Genomic DNA, 21,561 nt, shown 5'->3' with positions numbered 1-21,561 from the left:
TCAGTGTTGGTACCATAATCCCCCCCCCCCCCCCCCAAAAACGATATTTTCAGGAAAAACTGTGTTCCAAATGCACATGCCATAAAATGGATACAATACCAACTCCACCATTTTGAATACGAGTACATCAAAAACTATAGATGTGTGTGGTAGGATATGTGAATAACAGAATGATATTGCTCAATGCCCCCCAGCCCAGAGCAAACATCCAGTTTATGTGTGGGGCTAACCCTGAGAAGGTCGCTGTTTCCAGCAGTGTCACTAGCATCCTGCTAATGGCTAGCACATTTGAAGTATCCATTAGTAAGTAGAGGAGTGAAGTTAAGTGACTGTGACAGGGGCACTCCCTCCGCTAGTTGGGCCTCTATTGTGACCCGGTTGGTCGCCCTGCTCTCTTATTCACAGCCGGGGAAAATGGGTCAAAGGTCAGCCATCCAGAGTGCACTGGTTTCTATGGCAACATGGCCTATGATGGCCAGGCTCATTTGCCTCTTAACATGCTCTTGTACACAAAATAACTATTAGTGCAAAGAGGGAGAGAGGAGAGTGAAGAGGGAAGGCAGGCTGAGGGAAGTCTTAAAAACACAGTGGAGGGGCTTTTCGAAGATTCCCCAACAGACTGTGCCAAAGAGTCCCAGATAAATCCAACAAAACATCCATCGATGCTTTCTCACAACTATCAGTCTTAGTCCAATACAGAGCTGACATCATGGCCACAGTCGTCTACAAGCTACAAAGTAGAGGTTTAAGACACAGACAAATAACTTGCTAATTCATCCACACTTTTGGTATTGGTTTGATACTCAACAGGGAAAATACTTCTAAATATTTCACAAACATACCAGAGATTCAATTTCATTGAACTCAATGAGCTTTCGTGTCATATGACTAGCTCATGCATATTTTGAAAAATGCCAAACTGGTCTTCAAGCCCTGAGTTATTTAGGCTGCAAAATTTAGGTTTTGTTTGTAAAGTCCCACTAATGAATTTGGACTTCAGTCTCAATACACAATCTCTTTTTACATGAACATGAAGTGCAAGCCCAAGTTATGTGTTGGATTTTGCTTACTCTTATTTTGGCCTTTCTGAATAGTGCCTTGGGGGTTTTACTAGAGAGGAAAATACTGTGGCTTTTTTGAGACTATGCATTTTTACAGCTCACGCAGTTATTTCAGGGTTAATTTTGGGGGGTTTTGATGTGATCCTGAATTATTGCTTCCTGTAGCCAGAGCTTAAAGTGTGTTGCTACGGCAGCAGAGTGAATGCCTTTTTTAAAGGAAGCACAGTATAGTTTTTATTCTATTTAATTGACTTTAAGGCAATTTCAATAAGATGTGGTTAAGGAAAATAAGCACTTTGTGAGGCCTTGTTGGGGCGAAAGTATGGAATAAGTGAGCAATTGTATTACAGAACACAACAACAGGCAGGTCAAATAAAACAGAATGTATAATTAGAGCCACAAGAAAAGAATCATGCGTCTGGCATGAGAGGACAGGAGGCTGCCATGCTGTTGTAGTCAGTTATGTGGTTTTCCATACCTGGGGTATCTGGTTTCAATTCTGATAGGCTTCTCTGTTAAGCCTAGTGTTAATGCAGTCCAATATCAAACCATGCTACACCAATAACGAAGAAGACGTCGTCTGTCTTTCGCATCATTTCTACGGCATGGTTTGTCCAGTTGTGCAGGAACACAACATTTTATTGTTTGGGGAGCAGCCTACTTTCATTGAAATGCACGGCCGTAAAGCTCTGTGTAATTAACTCCAGAACATGTGGTGGTTAACAGTGATTGGCTGGATGTTTACTGTAAAGCGCAACAGAGAAATCAAATGCACATACATGCACATAGAGTTCATGTGTGTGCATGTATGTGCGTGTGTATGTGCGTGTGTATGTGTGTGTGTGCGTGTGTATGTGCGTGTGCATGTGTTTGCATGTGTGTGCATGTGTGTGCATGTATGTGTGTGTGTGCGTGTGTTTGCATGTGTGTGTGTGTGTGTGTGTATGTATGTGCGTGCATGTGTGTGCATGTGTGTGCATGTATGTGTGTGCGTGTATGTGCGTGTGTGTGCGAGAGCGAGGGACGGAAACAAAAGTGCAACATCTAAACAAATGGCACATCATTGAAACCTGCATTTTTCATGTTTAACCAAAACACAGACTAAAAGGGACAGCATGGGTTACCAATATAATGGAGAGTGTGGTGCCTGCCAAGCTGATTAAGACACAATAATAAGTCCACCATACACCCTCACACAACAGGGAAAATACCACTACACAGTAATCACTTCTAAACTGAGGGAGAAACATAGAAATACACTTTTTACAGAAAATGTAGATAAATATTTACACCTCAGAGTAAATTTGATCTTAAATCGATGATAAGTCTACCAACTTTTCTATAAGTGCTTTCTGACAGAGCAAACCAGGCCGATTTTGTCTTTTAAAACTTCCTCAGAGCAGCGGACAGAGGTAGGAGACCATGAAGCATCTTTTAGAAAAAGCACGTTTGAAAAAGTGGGGTCAGTGGATGGGGTGCTGGGGAGAAGGGGAGAGAGAAAAAGGGCCTAAATTAAACACATTTGTTTCTGCTCTCACATACCACAAGTCTTATGAAAACAGAGGGATGATTGTGTTCTCTCTGCAGCCACCCCCCAATGCCACCCAGCCTCCTCCACCAGCTCCACCCTCCCCACCACACACACACACACACACACACACACACAGCTGCCTGCAGATGCCTCCAGTGTTTGCACTGCAAGCAGGCCCAAATCTCAGGGCCTGAAGTCTCAGCCCTGCCTCGTCTCAGTTTTACTGCCTGACATCCCTCTCACCCCACTGCTAACTCTCTCTCCCTCACACACACACACACACACACACACACACACACACACACCGGGTATGTATGCCTGAACACTATGTTCCTCTTGCGGTACTTTAGCCCATACATCCAAGTCACATTGTTCAAGTTCAAGTTTAATATGGCAGCATTTTGGACATCGTATTCATGTAAAAATTATTAATCAAACAAAGTTAGATTGTGTTGCTGACTCACCTTTCAAGATGAAAATGTTAAAATGGGCCAAACAACGGTTACCATATAAAATCATTCAAATGTTCACTAGTACAAATGTAAATAAAATGACACTTTCTTAAGAAAGTCCATTTAAACCCAGAGCAAGCATCCAGCACATACTCCTGCTTGCCAGTTCCCCAATTCCAGAAACATCCGCCTTTAGGAGGAACACAGAGCAAAACGAGCCTGGGTCATAAGGTCATTAAACCTCTTCAAGGATCACCAAGTCGCCTGACAGCTAAACAATGGAGTAGTAAACATGTGCAGGGGAATCCCAAGCACACATTAACCTCTCAGTCCCTGTCAATACTTAGGAAAAACCTCTTGAACAAATCATTTTGAGAGGGTTTAGAGGAAAGGGGAGGCGGATGAAATTCAGTGATCTTAAATAATAAAATCTTTACAGATAATAAATGCCATGTCAAATGAAATAAAATGATCTGTATCTGAGGCACAATGTTAGCCAGTAGTCTTGATGAATGCCAATGATATCATGGAGGCTTTTATCAGGGAGAATGGAGGGCCACTAAATGCCAATGGAAAGATATTGAAATCCATAAAGATGCTGTAACTACACCAACATCAACTAAAGGCTGACCTTGCCATTTTGCAAAAATATTCCAGTCGCTGCATATTACTATAATTCAGATCGGTATACATTCTTATGAGAGGGGCAAGGTGGTTATGTTCAGGGGCTGCATATTACTATAATTCAGATCGGTATACATTCTTATGAGAGGGGCAAGGTGGTTATGTTCAGGGGCTGCATATTACTATAATTCAAATTGGTATACATTCTTATGAGAGGGGCAAGGTGGTTATGTTCAGGGGCTGCATATTACTATAATTCAAATCGGTATACATTCTTATGAGAGGGGCAAGGTGGTTATGTTCAGGGGCTGCATATTACTATAATTCAAATCGGTATACATTCTTATGAGAGGGGCAAGGTGGTTATGTTCAGGGGCTGCAGCAGGCAGATTCCCAGGCAGGAACAGGGCAGTGTACCAATTACACTGAGAGTGTTGGGGAATGTAGTGCCAAGACCACGCAGCCACAGACCTGAACACGGACCACTCTCCACAATCACTACTGGCCATAGCAATACCGCACATGCTGTTTAGCTCACATAGTAGTTTTGTTGATGGAGAGTGGAAGAAAATATATTTATTTCCAAAAAAACGAAACCTATCCTACTTTACAGTGTAACAAACTTCTTCCAAATCCAAAGTGGTCACTCCTGCAAAAGAAATGGAGATGACCTGAGCACTGTAAGCTGTGTCTCAGAGTGAGACAGAGACAGAAAGAGAGAGGGGGGGGGAAGCTGATGGAGGAAAGAAGGGGGAGGGTGGAGAGAAGGGAGAGGGGAGCTTGTGCACAATTACAGTAGGGATTTATGGCCTGAGAAACAATTTATAAATCACATCGCCTGAGATAATGTGATCCAGATTGCTCTCCACGCAGCTGCAATTTTGGTCTGCGTGAAACTGCATAATAAACCTGACTCGAGGACATTTTGGGGGTGGGGGAGGTGGGACGGAAAGAGGCTGGAGTTTTTGGTGGGGGCTGACGAGAGAGGTCTTTGGCTCACAAACTTTGGAGGTGTTATAGACAAAAAGGCTGAGAGTCTTTTATATGTGTGGTGTGAAGTTTTGCTGAGGTGCAAAACAAGATTGTTGATCTTGAGACGGAGAGTCCTTGCGTAAACCTCACAAAATGACTTTTCACATGCAAATAATAAGTCAGACGTTTATGAAAAGCTCAATCAATCTCAATGCCATTATGTATGGAGGTGAAGGGTAATTATTGAGGGAGAACCACAAAGTAGGCCTCCAGCAAAAATACCAATAACAGTTATACAATGGCACTAGAGTAGCCTGCAATAAGACACCATATCCATATCTCGAGTTCTAAGCCAATGTCATTACATCCATGTGAAAGTATTTAACCACCACGATCACATCAATGTATTAGAGGGAACCCAAACATTTATTTGAGATAAATCATTGTGATATAATTGCTTTTTTTAAACAATAGAGTGGCCTTTTCCCTCTCTTTTCACAGCTTAGAGCTGGTCCGAAAAAGGGAACGGATGTGCTCGGTGGGGTTTGGTGCCCACTCAGCCAAGTGGCCCTGAACCTTGACCTCTCACCCTTCACCTTTGGGGGGCAAACAAAGCTCTGAGTGACATCTGAAACAGGAGACCCTATGGGGAGAGAGTGTTTGGACAGGGCTGAACTGACCCATTAACGCTGCTGATAAGATTGTGCCTTTTTCTTCTTATGAGCATCTTAAACCATGGGGTAGCAGGCACACTGCTCAATCAAAATAACGAAGCAAACAACTAATTTGAGGTCAAAGTCTTCATCTCATTTAATCTAATTTATTTGCCAACACCTCCGTATTATCCGAGAGCAAACAAAACTGCTCCCTAATGAACAACTTCACCCGCCTGACGCCAAGCAAAGCTGTGGTTACCAACAACAAGCGAGAGAGAGGTTCCATGGAGCTAGTTATACATGTTTAACGAGGGGCTTTGTTAAGCCAAAACTAATATGAGTTATAGCAAAGAAGGAGAAAATAAATGGAATAACATGGCAAAACAAATTATCGAAAAATAGATGAAACAAACCAATAATAACCAGTCTGTTTATAAGGAATTCACTGAGGCATATGTACTGCTCTTCCAAAGATTCAACACAATAGCTCACGTAAATAGCCTCCAAGCAGTAGCATGTTGTAAACAAAAACACTGGAGAGTGTTGATAGCAAATGTGGCATATAGAAGTGAATGTAAGCCTTGGTCTCCAGAAAGCTTAAAGCCACTGTAGTATTTAAATCAGGCAAGGAGAGAGGAACATTGGGCGAAGGCAGCATTCTGTAGCTCAGCTGTGAGGCTCGAAGTAGTTGCCCTGGGGTCTTTGTCCTGCTTTTTAGGGCAAGTCTGAGGTAGTCAAAGACCCTATTCATGACCAGTGCTCTCGCTGCCAACACACCCATACAGCCCCAGTCAACTCAGCCCACAGCTATAGATCCTTCCCATTTCACACGAGAATCAGACCTGCCCCCCAAAGCCTGCTTCAGGGATTTCCAATAGCAGGCCTTTCCAGCCCATGTACAAATCAAACAAAAGGACTCCTTGGCTTACTCCATGTCATATAGGCTTGATTAGAGATTTTTTAATGTAGCTAACTGGTCTAACTATGCAGCAAAAAAGTCATTCACATTTGTAAGGATTTTGTATCAAACCATGTAAATGGATGAGAAATTATACCAATGGAAGGTGTGGAGGAGTTGCCATCTAATCATTCCAACTCGCCATATTGCAACTGCACCTATAAAGACCCCTCTCTTAAACATGTTTAATTCTGGACATTTTTCCAGAATAAATTTGAAGTCTTATCTTTTATTATACTATTGATCATGCTAGGGGACAACTGTTTCAAAGTTTTGAAAACATCTTTAAGCCAAATAAGGACAAGAGTCAAATGAACAAATCACAAGGATAATCTAAAGAATCAAAAACACAGAGAATCTCACTTCCACTAGGTACTTATCACAGTAGGGGGCCATTTCTACTCTTGCTAGAACAAAAGTGGTACCTGCTGCGTGCCGACATGGTAGTGGCGAATCTGCCGTTCCCACTTGTAGAATCGCAATGCTAGTCAGTGGCCAACAACTTGACTTTGAGTCAATCAGTGAGCACAACCCCCCATGTGGGGGAGCCAACAGGGGTGACAACAACAAAAAAGAAGAGGGAATTCTCAGTACATTCATGGTTAAATGTCATGAGCCAGTCACACTTCATATTTGACATTTTTGTAATTTAGCAGACGCTCTTATCCAGAGCGACTTACAAGAGCATTTCGAGTTAAGTGCTTTGCTCAAGGGCACAGACAGATCTTTCACCTAGTCGGCTCTGGGATTTGAACCAGCGACCGTTCGGTTACTGGCCAGCTAGGCTACCTGTCGCCCCATATGAAATGTAGGCTATGGGATGGTAGCTAGCTGAGTGCACAGACGCATTGCAAACAACACTAAATACTTCCTCCAAGCTAGATAACCACAGTAGCTAGTATTGCCATTATAATTCAATCACAGTGTATTAGTTTCCTGGAAACAACTGCCTTTGTTAGCTGCCGAGTTGGTGCAATGTCCTTAGCTAGCTAACCAGCTATGTTGTGCTAACTAATGAATATGCTAACATTAGCTAGCTAAACATTTGGCTATGGGCTAGCACTGGCAGTATGTGATTATGGAAAGTGAATTAAATAGTTTCTTCGTCATCTTGGTAGGTAATTATCTAGCTAGTATCAACAAGGGCAAAAATAGCAATATTAGTGCAGCTAGCAAACTAACATTTGAATCTAGACCATAAACTAAGCAACACAAACGGACAAGCATTGCCAAACAACGCTACAGCCACCTTCTGGTTCGGAGTACTTTAACCAGGCTGAGTGACTGACGACCAAGGTCTTTGCTGTGTGAACACAAAAGAGAGTGACTGCCGACACTGTTCAGAGGTGCTAATTATTCGCGGCTGGCAAACGTTAGACAATCCTATGTGCATGTCCCTGCTAAAAGGCAGGAGAAGGGGAAATCCCAAAATCACTTGAAACCAAAGCTTGACGATCTCAGCTGGAATTCATCAGCGTGTATTATTCATGGTAATCAAGTACATTGCATAATGGTTTGAAATATTCCATGAAAGGCCATAAAAACTACACATATTTAAGGCTGTGACCATTTTACAACTCGTCTGATTAACTAGATCCACAAGTGGAGACAACGAAGCTACACATTTCAGGTGAATTGTGTCTTTGCTTTAATCAAATGTGATGCTCTGCAGAACATTGTGACTCCTTAACAAGTACAATTGGTTTACAGGGGTTACATGGAGGCAGCTAAGGCAACCAGAGGCAAATGGGGAATTTAAAATGTTAGGACAACATCCACATCAACAAGCTGAATGATAACTAAAATAACCATTTCAGTTATGGCATTACACTGAAAGCCCTGTCACAGGTCCAAAAGTGATGTTCCACCTACATGCCTTATCCAAAGAACCTTGTTTGAAAGTCTTGCATCTTCCCCAGACATCCTCCACTGAACAAGTTAATCCTTATCTCCAGAAGCTTAAAGTGATTTAACAAATGTTGACGTTCAGTCAAATGGGTAGCAGCTACTCTCTTCCAAGAAACATTCCAATACATCCATCTGCTGCTTGTAAATGTATGCAAGCTTACATTACACTAGTGTACTATAAACACTAGTGTTATTACACTGTAAATATGTATGAAATTGTAATAAGAGTTGAAATGGGAGTAGCACACCAGTTCACACTTTAGTGAACTTGTTTGACATTGTATTGATTACATGGACTGCATGTTCATTAACACACGTTTCTCACAAATCTTTCAAAGTGTCATGGAATCACCAAGTACGTAGGTCTTATGACAGAGGGACACTATGTCCAATGTCCATGTATGTCCAAGAAAATATGTCCTCATCTTACTGTGTTATGGTGGTATCTAGGACCTTTAGAATGCATGCAGGTGCAACGTGATGGCTCTACAGCCCTTCACCAGGAGACTTAAGCCGGGACCAGCAGTGCTGGAATGAGACACACTGATTTACAACTTCAACATGAACAACAGCTGCTCCGCTCACTGACAACTAAACTCATGCTGGAAAGATACCCAACCATTTCTTTATATAGTATAGATTGGAGAGTCTAATCTGGCCATAATAGTATATACACTTCACAATGAACCTATGGTAACCTACCAGTAGTTACTTACTTACTTTATCCTGCGTTCCTGAGAGTAAAAATGGCAGAGTAAGCCTTAAAAAATTATTTCCATGGCCGTTATATGAATTTAAGTGAGACCAGATTAAGATCTAAGTACCAGTGAATCTAGATCTGTAGGATCTGACAGTGTCCTGCAGCTCTCTGATTGGCCTGTGAGGAAAGGGCAATGCATTCTGGTCCATAGCAGAGTAGTGCAGCTCTGTGGGGGAGAGAATCCCTCAAATGAGAGCCTCAAGGTCTGGAAGCTGGCCGACCTCAGGATAACAAGCAAAGGAATAGTGAGGCCTATATCTGCCCCAGTTCATGCTCCCACCACCACATCTCATCAACAATCTCTCCTCTTACCTTCTCTGCTCCCCTCTCCCTCTTCTGCTGCATGCACAACTTAAACTGAAAACAGCTGTTTGTAATACCAGACTGATAAAACCTATTTAGATTAGATTTAGTTTGCTGTACAATCAGGCTTTATTAGCATGGAATGAAAACTTTAGTGTACACTTTGAGAGCTAACCTTAGTTAATGTAATATAAACAAGTCTCTGCAAAGTGCGGGGCCATGTACAAGGAACCCCAAAGCCGTGAGTAGTGGTGTCGTCACTGTGCCCCCTTCCCCATCAATCAGCCATTGGCCCACTCACCTGTGAGGCAGATTGATTACTCAGATCCCCTGATAAAATTAGGGAGAAAAACTCCCTCCTAAACGGAGGCTTACTCCTAATAGCGGAGACCATAGACATTAGTGAGCATGAGACATGCTGGCATTCATATGATATATGATCCAACCCCCACAACCTCCTGCTCATGTCATGGCAACCTTTCTACTTTCAATACAGTTAACAGCTGTATGGCCTTGCTGGGAACTCCGTTGTTTAGTGGGAGAATTCCACATATCACACATGGCTTAGCCCTTACCTTCATGCCAAAGATGACAGGTTTGTCAATGAGAATCATATTGTATTTCCACTACCTTGACTCCTCTGACTCTCTGAACCCCATCATGGCCTATCCTAAAGACACTAGAAAATAGGAGAATCTGCTACAAGAGGGCTGCAAATATCAACACGTCCATGAACATTAAACAGTGCTGTGCTGTCTTTCTTTTCAGGCATGGAGAGGGTCAGGAAACTGCCTACACAGTAACAATGTTGAAGATATTAGGTGAAATTAGTGATAGACAGGTATATATGATCAACGTGTGGTTTCCTGAAACCTGCTGCTGGGGTTTGATGTTGCACAACATCACATTGACTCAAGCCATTGACTCGTGGTCATAAAGACTTACTCAGATGCCTTCTAACCTGCTCCTAATGTAAACCTGGAAAACTAGGCCAGGTGTCTTGTTTCACAAATAACATATACATTTCTGCTTACTGTATCAAGTAAAACAGATGCTATCAAAGTGGATTTGAAAGGTATCCATGCTTTGGTTGGCAAAATATCTAACAGGTTTGACAAAAAGTAGTCCCAATTTTTTTTCATGAAGACAAGTACTGTACTACATCTCAAACTCTGCAGTAGTTCTGGTTAGACCAAAACACATATCTGGGATAAATTGATAAAAACACATTTGCACACATATTCATATGGGCACTTCAAAAGGATTCATTGATGTCACAGAACGTAGGGAGTCTGCGGCTGAGGGGGTGGTTATCCTTTCCTCAAAGGGTGCCGAGATGCTCCTGATGGGCCCTGCTCTTGAGAAGCCAGCGAGTGCTATAAACAGAATTTCTAATGGCAGGCGGGAGGGAGGGTGGGTAGGTGGTGAGCTAGTAGGCGAGGGGATGGCGGTAGGATTTGACGCCAGCTCATGCTTTCCACAGAGACCAAAGAGGGAGGAATAGAGACCAGGACTGGCACCATTTCACACACTTCAATACAAGTGCTGTTATGAACCGAACATGAACAACCCTGAGTCCGAAAGATGAAATACGGAGAAATATCCATCCTCCCCGAGACACAGGAAGATATTTGGGCTGAGAATCCAGAGCAAAGAGCACCTTCACCACTGCATGAAGTAATCATGGTTTATACTCTATTCATTCAATTAATATGGGTGGGTACTAGAGAAAGGTTTTCAAACAGTCTTTAAGACATATCAGAACTTAATCTGGGTTAGAGCTGTATATTCAAGGGTTAGTAGAACACCGTTCTTTAGATCTGTAGTTTACTTCAGTTTAGACAAATAATAATGCTCTTTGAGCATTTAATTTCCCCCATTGCAAACAATAAGACCATTTATGACAAATAAATAATTTTAGTTGTGAGATGTTAGCTGGTCTTGACATCCCTGAGGGCGCGTGCAATCTTTTTTTAATCAAAAAGCTGCTACTAAATTGATGTAGACTTGTTTGCCTTTGAAGAAAAAAAACGTTTCTAAAACATAAACCTAGTAAAAAAAATGTTAGCTCTGTTTACACAGTCCTTGTAAAAAAATATTTGCCAGCTAACATTGAGATTACTTTCAGCAGTCGCACAGTGTCGAGGCTTGTCAGAATGAGCGTCCTGGACACTGTCCCCTCTGTGGCAGAGCAGCCACAGAACCTCCCCTGATGCTCATCTCCTCAACCGCCCCTCCACCATTGGGACTGCAAGGTTAGTGGAAAAGGCAGTGTCTTACCTGATGAAAAGACTGCTCCACACAAACACTGTTTGCTTATACAAGGAGAGGTCAGTTTATTCAATAGGACAATGCCACTGTTTACTTGTCATTGTCTGCCCATTTTTAAACACCAAAACCATCAGCAAGGCTGGGAAAATGAAGACGTCAGTGAAGCATGCAATTGTAGTAACTGACATGTTCAGACATAGTAACACCCCTATTTCAAAGCCCATGATTGACTAGCATACATGCATTTGATTTAGGTGTATTCAACTGACTTTAGCCGAAATGACAGACACCTCTCACACAAGAGGTAAATCACTGTTACTGACAACATTGTTTTCTTTTTTAAAGGGACACCCTTTGTACAATCTTGACTAAAATATAATAGGGCCGATGAACATCGTAGTCTGGAACACCTCCCCCAGCACTCGTCACTGAGAGTTCTTAATTACATCTACACTAGGCCTAAAAACAACACCGTCTGACATTCTACCTCACAGGGGACAGCCTCCTTGGCCCTCCACCCATGACAAAAGTCTAGTGAAACGGAATTCCAAAAGCAAAGTTCTTCCTGAACCCTCAGCGGATTACAGTGGAATGTCAGCTCAGAACAGCCACTAAATCAGTTATGCTTCTCCATCTAGGGATTTGTGTTGTGCTGAGCCAAAGTGTCTTACCATTGCTCACATTAGGGTTGTCATATCCACATTCTCAAGTTGTGCCTCAAAACAATTGACATACAATACTAGATTAAACCAGAAACACTAAAAGAAACCAGGCGTATTCTGAGAAATCATGGTGGTCTCTTGAGAAGCCTCTGTCCCTGCTCTCTTCGTCTGGACATTACACTGCTTCTTCTACAACATGGCATATCAATTGACTGAAAATGCCCATGTATTATCATAGTATCTATATTACTGGGGGAGGCCAGAAGGGGGAGTTGTCGACAACATTGTCCCAGAGACAGAGAGAATGCACCTTGGGGAGAAAAAGCAAGACTTCCCAAACAATTCCACATAAAGGTTAGAGATATGAAGCATTCACTAATTACTACTAAAGTTATGATACATCCATTACGCTTGTTATCAATTGGTTGATTCAAAGCAAGGAAGACCGTGTTGTCAATGTACCTTTACTACTCCAAAATCTGTGTTTACATTCCTTATTCTGAACTCTGTTTTAACTGAGCTCCAGAACAGAATATTTGCAACACCAAACTACTTTATGAAACTGATTTGAAATTGAAGACATGCTCCGGTACTTTGGCAACTAGTAAATATTTTTTTAAACCTCCCGATTTAGGCTGGGATGTGCCAATGTGTAGTTCATACATGCATAATCTATGTGCAGAATTACAGTTTTACCTCAATTAGCCACAAAATCCCTAGTTTGAAAGCAACATTTACTCCCCCAACGTGGGCCTGCCCCCTGGCAATTCGAGTTTCAGCCAATGAGCTTCAGCCCTCGCTATTTGAGTGACAGCTAATAAGATGCACACACAGTAGAGAGAGAGAGAAAAATTATGTGGTGCACATATCTGCACATTTGTGACGTAGTACGCAATTTCTGGGGATCACTTTTGGCTCGTGGGTGCTACTTTTAGAACTAATGGATAAAAAGTATACAAAAGTACTGTAGAATATCTTTCTGCCCTTAATTCATTTCTGCCCAAATCTGGAGCCATGCTGTCAAACTCAACAAGACTAACTATCTACTCTATGAGCCTTTATAGAGACCTCAGTCACACTCTCCAGCTAACTAACCAATTAGGAAACATTGAAGGTATGTACAGAGCAAATGTTACTGTGGAACTCATTAGTTTAACAAACTTGTTAACCCAATGTTTGAGCGGAGACCAGTGACAATTATTCTCTATTAAATGCAGCTGTATCCAACTTGGCATAACGGTTCAATATATGTCATTGTAGGCTTAAAAGATGATAAATTATCAGATTATTCGAATTCAGAGCATTTTCTGTTAGATCCCAGGCAATGAGTTTTATTCAGCTCAATGGGGCAATACCAGTAAATGTGCAGTTTAGGACTACTTGTTCAGTAAATATCCTGAGTATTCCAGCCAGCCATTGTCTCACTGTAGTTTCTCTACCATGGTTGTGCTGATTGACAGAGTGGGCTCAATACATCCCATTGACCTGATTCTGTCCTCCCCATGTCATTAAGGGGATATAGCTCCAAATTGGAAAGGCTTAGAAGGAATGTGGATCCCTCCCTAAAGCGTATAACATTGAGAAAGAAAACGGACAGCTATCCTAACTAACTTTTTGTTTAAGAGTTTGTTTTTCTAAACCAAATCCATGCGGAGGTGGAGCTCTAGGTCCCAGCATGCTTTGTGTGAGGGGTCATGGAGGAACAACGCGAGTTCAAGACAGGGTTAAGTAAAATGTACTTACTTATTATTTTGCTTACTAAACATAATAAATAGGCTATTTGATCACAAGTTCTGCTAAAATACCAAGTGCTGCAAGGAATACAACATGGAGGTTATTAGTAAATAGTGCCTGGCACATTTGCAAAAAATAGCCATATTTTTTGCTGATATCACTGACCTTGGATAGGATTGACATTTTGGTCAACTCACACACAAAAAAAAAGAGGAAGTGATGAAAAACATCAATAAGGAAGCAGTGAGAAGGAAAATATTGTATATTTGTCCACACAATTCATATTTTTGTGACGTGAGAGAGCAGCATGGATTGCTTGCACAAACATGGACCATACAACATTTTGTAAAGAAAATTATCTTAATTTGAAAAACTTTTTTACTCTCATTGCCAAATTCAGGCAAGGAGTGTACAAAAAAAAATGGTGTGGTTCAAACCATAGATCGAAGGAACCAAAATTAAAGCAAGAATTGGAATAGATCTAGATAATGTCCATGAGAATGAAATTTAAACATGGCAAAAAACACAGGCATGCTAATTAAATGCAACAATTATGCTAATTGCCTATCCCTACAAATGGCTTGAGGAACAAAAGAGGATCTCCACAGTGGTATGCAACTTGTGTGTAGAGAGTAGCCATTTAGTTAATGAGCCCCAATGGAGACCTCCAATGAAGCCATCAAGCGCCTGCTCAGAATAACAATGGTCAACAAACGCCTCCCTAATTGAATGGAAGGTACAGGGAGGCAGGGAGAGTTGGTATGGAACAGTGAAAAGGAGGCAGGGAGAGTTGGTTTGCAACAGTGAAAAGGAGGCAGGGAGAGTTGGTTTGGAACAGTGAAAAGGAGGCAGGGAGAGTTGGTATGGAACAGTGAAAAGGAGGCAGGGAGAGTTGTTTTGGAACAGTGAAAATGAGGCAGGGAGAGTTGTTTTGGAACAGTGAAAATGAGGCAGGGAGAGTTGTTTTGGAAGAGTGAAAATGAGGCAGGGAGAGTTGTTTTGGAACAGTGAAAATGAGGCAGGGAGAGTTGGTTTGGAACAGTGAAAAGGAGGCAGGGAGAGTTGGTTTGGAACAGTGAAAAGGAGGCAGGGAGAGTTGGTTTGGAACAGTGAAAAGGAGGCAGGGAGAGTTGGTTTGGAACAGTGAAAAGGAGGCAGGGAGAGTTGGTTTGGAACAGTGAAAAGGAGGCAGGGAGAGTTGGTTTGGAACAGTGAAAAGGAGGCAGGGAGAGTTGGTTTGGAACAGTGAAAAGGAGGCAAGGAGAGTTGGTTTGGAACAGTGAAAAGGAGGCAGGGAGAGTTGGTTTGGAAGAGTGAAAAGGAGGCAGGGAGAGTTGGTTTGGAAGAGTGAAAAGGAGGCAGGGAAAAGCAGAGGAAGAAAGGGGATAATTGCTTTTCACTGAAATGCTTGAATGGTCCCATCCAAATCACTCGCTTTTTAGGGTGAGAAGGACTGGGGGATGGAAATGCTCTTAACAACAACATTATTTCATTAGGTGGTATTTTAATGATGTTTGCACTATTATTTAATTGATAATGATGCACATTATTTAATTGTGAATTACATACACAATGGATAACATTATCTACATGAAATGCATACAGATATCTAAGATGATAAGTTCGATTATTTCTTTAAAATATATATTTTATGCAGAAAACTATAATTTACCTGAACAAGCAGGTCTCAGTGTTTTTACAGTGGGCATTATTTTAAAGAAGAAAATGACTTTCTAAGTCATGGGCATATGATTTTGGGTAAATAACTAACTAAGCTAAAACTAATTTTGACAGGACAGTCAACTCCTGAAAATAAGCACATTCAGAATGACAGGTTATTGGACACTACTGTGGCCTACTACATCATGTTTTGCTCAGGTCTCTTTGACTGCAACATCTGATGATGCCCTGTGCATAAAGTGTCTGTTTGTAAGAGTACATGTTAGCTATCACCCACAAGTTATCATTATTGCAAAGTTTTCCTTCATACATATTGTTGAATTTGGGCGCTATGGAACATTAGATTGGCTTTGGAATTCATGGTTCTCAATGTAGTATGTACTTAGTACCTAATAAGTTGTTAATCACCCGAATGCCACAGCTTCCGTTGAAGAATCACATTTACAAAACACTTAACTGCTCATATTTATCATAATCACTTCTGCCTCGAAATAAATAGACCAACACATAGATAATCATGGACTTCATCTGAATTAGAGATCGAGCCTAAAAATGTGAAGTTAGTACCCTACAGAAGGCTGACAGGAGGAAAAAAATCCCAGAAGAACAAAGAACTAGTTAGCCTACTCCTTGAGAGGCCACTCGAAGGGAATATGGCGGTCTGGTTGTGCATAACCAATTTTTACACATGCCTTCAGTGGAAAGCAACGCGGATAACTGTCAACACTAAAGAGTAGCCTACATTGTAGATTAATTTTGTTATGGTCACTCACCGTTCTTGCGCTAGGGGAGAGGGCCCCATTGGATAGGTAGGGGTTGGTAAGATCTGGGATCATAAGAAACGGGTACCCAGGATAATGGGGACTCTTGAAAAAGCCACCATCTTGCTGTCTTCTGAGGGCTGCAAGGACAGAGCATGAATATCAGTAAATAGAAGGGACATCACATACATAATAAATGCATTAAACAATAGTCAAGCAAATGTAACAATGTAGCATTGCAAGTGACAGATTTTACCTTCACTAAAGTAATCCCTGGTTTTCTCGTAACTGTCCAAGTCTGGTCTTGGTTGAGGGCGCCGCTCTGCTTGCTGACAAGGACAGAGACGCACACAGAACAAAAAGGAGAAAACATGTAATAGTAGTCTACTTCAGCAATAGGCTATACCAAAAATAATCATTTTTAAATGGGCATGTAGTATAAAGCCTATAGGCTATAGACACGCGTTTGCAATAGATCAGACTTCAGATCAGCATACAACGGCCTTACCTCGGAGTCTGACGAGCTACTGTTGTTTTCCGATTCGTTCACTAACGAAGACTTCAGATCATCCAAATCCCTCTCCGCTGATACATTTTCGGATATTTTTTCCTCTTGCTCGCCTTCATCTTTGAATGATATCATTTCATCATTCGCCCCCAAATCATCACCACCACCTCCGTTAAGTTGTGGCATTTTGCTGATGAAAAAGTTTCTCCCTGATAAAGTTGACAAGAATGCACGATCGCTCCAACAAACCGAAATAAATCGACTATCTGCAAAGGGGGGGACCGTCCAGTTTACGCACTAGAATAAACCCAAAACTGACAGTGTGAAAACAAAGTGCCACGTTTTCACATCTCCATTTTGATATACTGAATAATCTCCAACTTTTCCATGATGATGAACTCCCCAATAATCCACCAAATGCAACTGTTTTAATATCGGCGTCAATAGCCGGATAAAGCAACTTCCCAGAAGTGTCTTCTTCACTCTACCCAGTGGGCTAGTTGCAACCCACTCTCCCTCCGTATGGGTGCTGAAGAATGCAACTTCGATATTCTTCCCGAGACGCTCACAGGCAAACAAACTGGGCACGAACCAATTTAAATTCAAGGATGACGTCCCATTTCACCTCTTAATATCATATGTGAGTTTCAATTCGACAGGCAAAAGATGAGTCTTATTATAAGCATGGAAATCGAACCACAGCTATTGCTTTCTTCACAGGACACTCGTTCAGTCAAGAGTTTCGATCAAAACTATATTTACTTCGAGGAAGTTTACCTTTAATAACCGACCTTCGTATGTTCTTATATTAACTGTCAAGTGATATCCGGTGCCAAATCTATATTTTCGGGTAGGTAAAAAAAAAGAACCCTCTTTCCCTCCACATTAGCTAACGGGGAATGCGCTTAGAAACTACTTGGTTGTTCAAGTGTAAGAAACAGCGCAACTTGTTCAGAATGCAAAGGAGGAGTTAACGCTGAAAAACGACACTTCATTCACCATGTAGACGGGAATGCTTAAAGGAACAGTTTGACCATATTATACATTACAACGTTACCATTCATATGGTAATAGTATCCTGTTGTTTCAACATCAGCAAGATATCAATGGTTATTATGTGACTAACAATGCTTCCAAGATCCATGACAATGTCAACTAATAGGTCTATACTTTAATTTAAATATTTAAAATTCAACGTAGCCTGCCTGCAGTAGCTACTTTTTGTTGTATCTTATTTTTAGATAAATTGTTCCACGAAATAGAGAAAGTAATATTCATAAACATTTGTTCCAGTGGGCACTTACTGACAGAAAGAGAAGTCGGGGTTTCTATCAAGCAGACCAAATATTATGATATGATAATACTATACAGTAATCTTTAGAAACACCTAATCCTCCAACAACGCTGTATTTATTTCGTTAGTGCTGCTGTATCCAGCAGCAGCACTATCTCTCATGCTCATGTCATCCCATGCATCCCTGTCTCCTGTCCAAGCTGTGAACCCAGCAGCAGCACTATCTCTCATGCTCATGTCATCCCATGCATCCCTGTCTCCTGTCCAAGCTGTGAACCCAGCAGCAGCACTATCTCTCATGCTCATGTCATCCCATGCATCCCTGTCTCCTGTCCAAGCAGTGAACCCAGCAGCAGCACTATCTCTCATGCTCATGTCATCCCATGCATCCCTGTCTCCTGTCCAAGCTGTGAACCCAGCAGCAGCACTATCTCTCATGCTCATGTCATCCCATGCATCCCTGTCTCCTGTCCAAGCTGTGAACCCAGCAGCAGCACTATCTCTCATGCTCATGTCATCCCATGCATCCCTGTCTCCTGTCCAAGCTGTGAACCCAGCAGCAGCACTATCTCTCATGCTCATGTCATTCCATGCATCCCTGTCTCCTGTCCAAGCTGTGAACCCAGCAGCAGCACTATCTCTCATGCTCATGTCATCCCATGCATCCCTGTCTCCTGTCCAAGCTGTGAACCCAGCAGCAGCATGCAGGAACCATGTTGGGCTAAAGCCATGTGATAATGACAGGCTCAGAGAAAAGAGTCTTAATTACACGCCGCCATGCTAATTGTGTGTTCCTGGAACAATACACTTGGAAAGGCAAGGCTCAGCAGCATGGGATAAGCATGGTCTGTTAGCAGAGCTTAGGTTTAGTTTGGTAATGAAATCCTCTTGTTATGAGGTTGGATCTCCAGCCCTCCCACCTAGACAGGACTGTCCTGGCCATTGCACTAACCCCAGCTGCATGATGCCCTCTGCAGTGAGTTGGGGCTTTTGGAGGTACCATCGAGGGGAATCTACATGTGTGATGTTGACTAATAAACAGGGACGACGCCAACACGTATACCCACTCCAGCTAATATAACGAGAAATAAATGATTAAAGAAAATTTTCTACGATACTTATATATTTCCAAAGAGGTGTGCTATATTCTCAAAGATAAATAGATTGCATCTTTTAAATGCACCTCCCCCTCTGACCATCACCTATTACGAATCATGTCTATCGCTGTGATTATCAGATGAGTTCAGAAATGTGGCAAAAGAAGAAAAATTGTCAAATGATACCTGTCACTGTGCATTAATATTCTAGTACCTGTCTGTCGCATGCGATCTTTCCCTAACCCTGGAAATTGTGCATTTTTCTATGCTCAGCATTATATACTGATGTAGCCTAGTGCATTTAAGTGCACAGCTGTGAAGCTGAAGCTGACCAATGAAAATTGTATATATTGATTTCAACTCTATATAGTCATTTTTCCCCTGCATGGAATCTATGTACAGCATCTATTGATCTGTACTGAAAATAAAAATGGCGAAGTATCATTGAGGAAGGGCATAAATGATTATAACTGTCAGAAAGGGATCTGTCTGATAATCTAGTTGAAGTCAGAAGCAAGTTGCCCTCATCTGAGGCACATACTTCACTCTCTTGCACTGGCTCTATGCACACTCACTGGACTCGACCCACACACATACTACACTGACACTCCAACACACACACACTACATTCGCTTACACACACAAAACACACACATGCATATTGACACCACACTCACATAAACACACTTTCACACGGTTTATTATCTATCCTGATTGCCTAGTCACTTTTACCCCCACCTATATTGTATGTACTGTACAAATGACATCAATCACATCAATTACCTCGTACCCCTGCAGATTGACTAGGTACCGGTACTCCTTGTATGTTGGCTCCCGAGTGGCGCAGCGGTCTAATGCACTGCATCACAGTGCTAGAGGTGTCACTACAGACCCTGGTTCGATTCCAGGCTGTATCACAATCGGCAGTGATTGCCAGTCCCATAGGGCAGCTCACAATTGGCCCAGCATCATCCGGGTTAGGGTTTGGCCTGGGTAGGCCGTCATTGTAAATAAGAATTTGTTCTTATTTAACTACTTGCCTAGTTAAATAAATATAGCCTCGTTAATTTATTGTGATACTGTTTCCTTTTTTTATTTACCTACTTTTTCTTACTTTTTAACTGCTTTGTTGGTTAAGGGCTGGTAAGCATTTCACCGTTACCTCTACACCTGTTGTGTTTGGCGCATGTGAGAAATACAATTCGATTTGACTTACTGAATGATTCATAGTAAACAGATCTACAATATTATTCTGGAGGAGTGGCACAACAGAAAATACACTACATGACGAAAAGTAGTGAACACCTGCTTGTCGAACATCTCCTTCCAAAATCACGGGCATTAATATGGAGTTGATCCCCCTTTGCTGCTATAACAGCCTCCACTCCAAGCCTCCAGGCTTTCCACTAGATGTTGGAACATTGCTACAGGGACTTGCTTCCATTCAGCCACAAGAGCATTAGTGAGGTCAGGCACTGATGTTGGGCGATTAGGCCTGGCTCGCAGTTGGCATTTCAATTAATCGCAAAGGTGTTCAATGGGGTTGAGGTCAGAGCTCTGTGCAGGCCAGTCAAGTTCTTCCACACCGATCTCGACAAACCATTTCTGTATGGACTTCGCTTTGTGCATGGGGGCATTGTCATGCTGAAACAGGAAAGGGTATTCCCTAAACTATTGCCACAAAGTTGGAGGTACAGAATCCTCTAGAACAGGCCTGGGCAACTCCAGTCCCCAGGGGCCTGATTGGTGTCACACTTTCACCCATCCCTAGCAAACACACCTGATTGAAACTAATTGCATTTTTAACTGAGGATCATGAATAATTGATTATTTGAGTCAGGTGTGTTAGATGGGGCTGGGACTAAAGTATAACACCAATCAGGCCCCCGGGGACTGGAGTTGCCCAGGCCTGCTCTAGAATGTCCTTGTACGCTGTATTATTAAGATTTCCTTTCACTGGAACTAAGGGGCCTAGCCCGAACCATGAAATACAGCCCCAGACCATTATTCTTCCTCCACCAAACTTTACAGTTGGCATTATACATTGGGGCAGGTAGCGTTTTCCTGGAATCCGCCAAACCCAGATTCGTCCGTCGAACTGCAAGATGGTGAAGCGTGATTCATCACTCCAGAGAACGCATTTCTTCTGCTCCAGAGTCCAATGGCAGCAAGCTTTACACCACTCCAGCCAATGGTTGGCATTGCGCATGGTGATCTTAGGCTTGTGTGCTGCTGCTCGGCCATGGAAACCCATTTCATGAAGCTCCCGATGAACAGTTATTGTGCTGACATTGCTTCCAGAGGCAGTTTGTAACTCAGTAGTGAGTGT

At 42.1% G+C, this 21,561-nt stretch overlaps 1 protein-coding gene across 2 annotated transcripts in view; it reads right to left on the bottom strand.

Annotated features, from left to right (window-relative positions):
- Positions 1 to 17,755, bottom strand: part of LOC109879721 (transcription factor 7-like 1-B) — a 48,888-nt gene extending 31,133 nt beyond the window's left edge. Inside the window, exons 1-3 of one of the 2 annotated variants that reach the window (XM_031820293.1) lie at positions 16,842 to 17,755; positions 16,590 to 16,662; positions 16,346 to 16,473 (exon numbers count right to left, since the gene is read on the bottom strand). In XM_031820293.1, coding sequence (XP_031676153.1) covers positions 16,346 to 16,473; positions 16,590 to 16,662; positions 16,842 to 17,027 — 387 coding nt within the window. In that variant the 5' untranslated portion in view covers positions 17,028 to 17,755. The remainder of the gene's footprint in view (positions 1 to 16,345; positions 16,474 to 16,589; positions 16,663 to 16,841) is intronic. The other variant, XM_031820299.1, reaches the window with a different exon arrangement.
- Positions 17,756 to 21,561: the final 3,806 nt, after the last annotated feature.

Source organism: Oncorhynchus kisutch, linkage group LG3 (assembly GCF_002021735.2).
Source record: "Oncorhynchus kisutch isolate 150728-3 linkage group LG3, Okis_V2, whole genome shotgun sequence".
Classification (NCBI taxonomy): domain Eukaryota; kingdom Metazoa; phylum Chordata; class Actinopteri; order Salmoniformes; family Salmonidae; genus Oncorhynchus; species Oncorhynchus kisutch.
The sequence above is the reverse complement of the archived record's forward strand: the minus strand, read 5'-3'. Positions and strand labels throughout refer to the sequence as shown.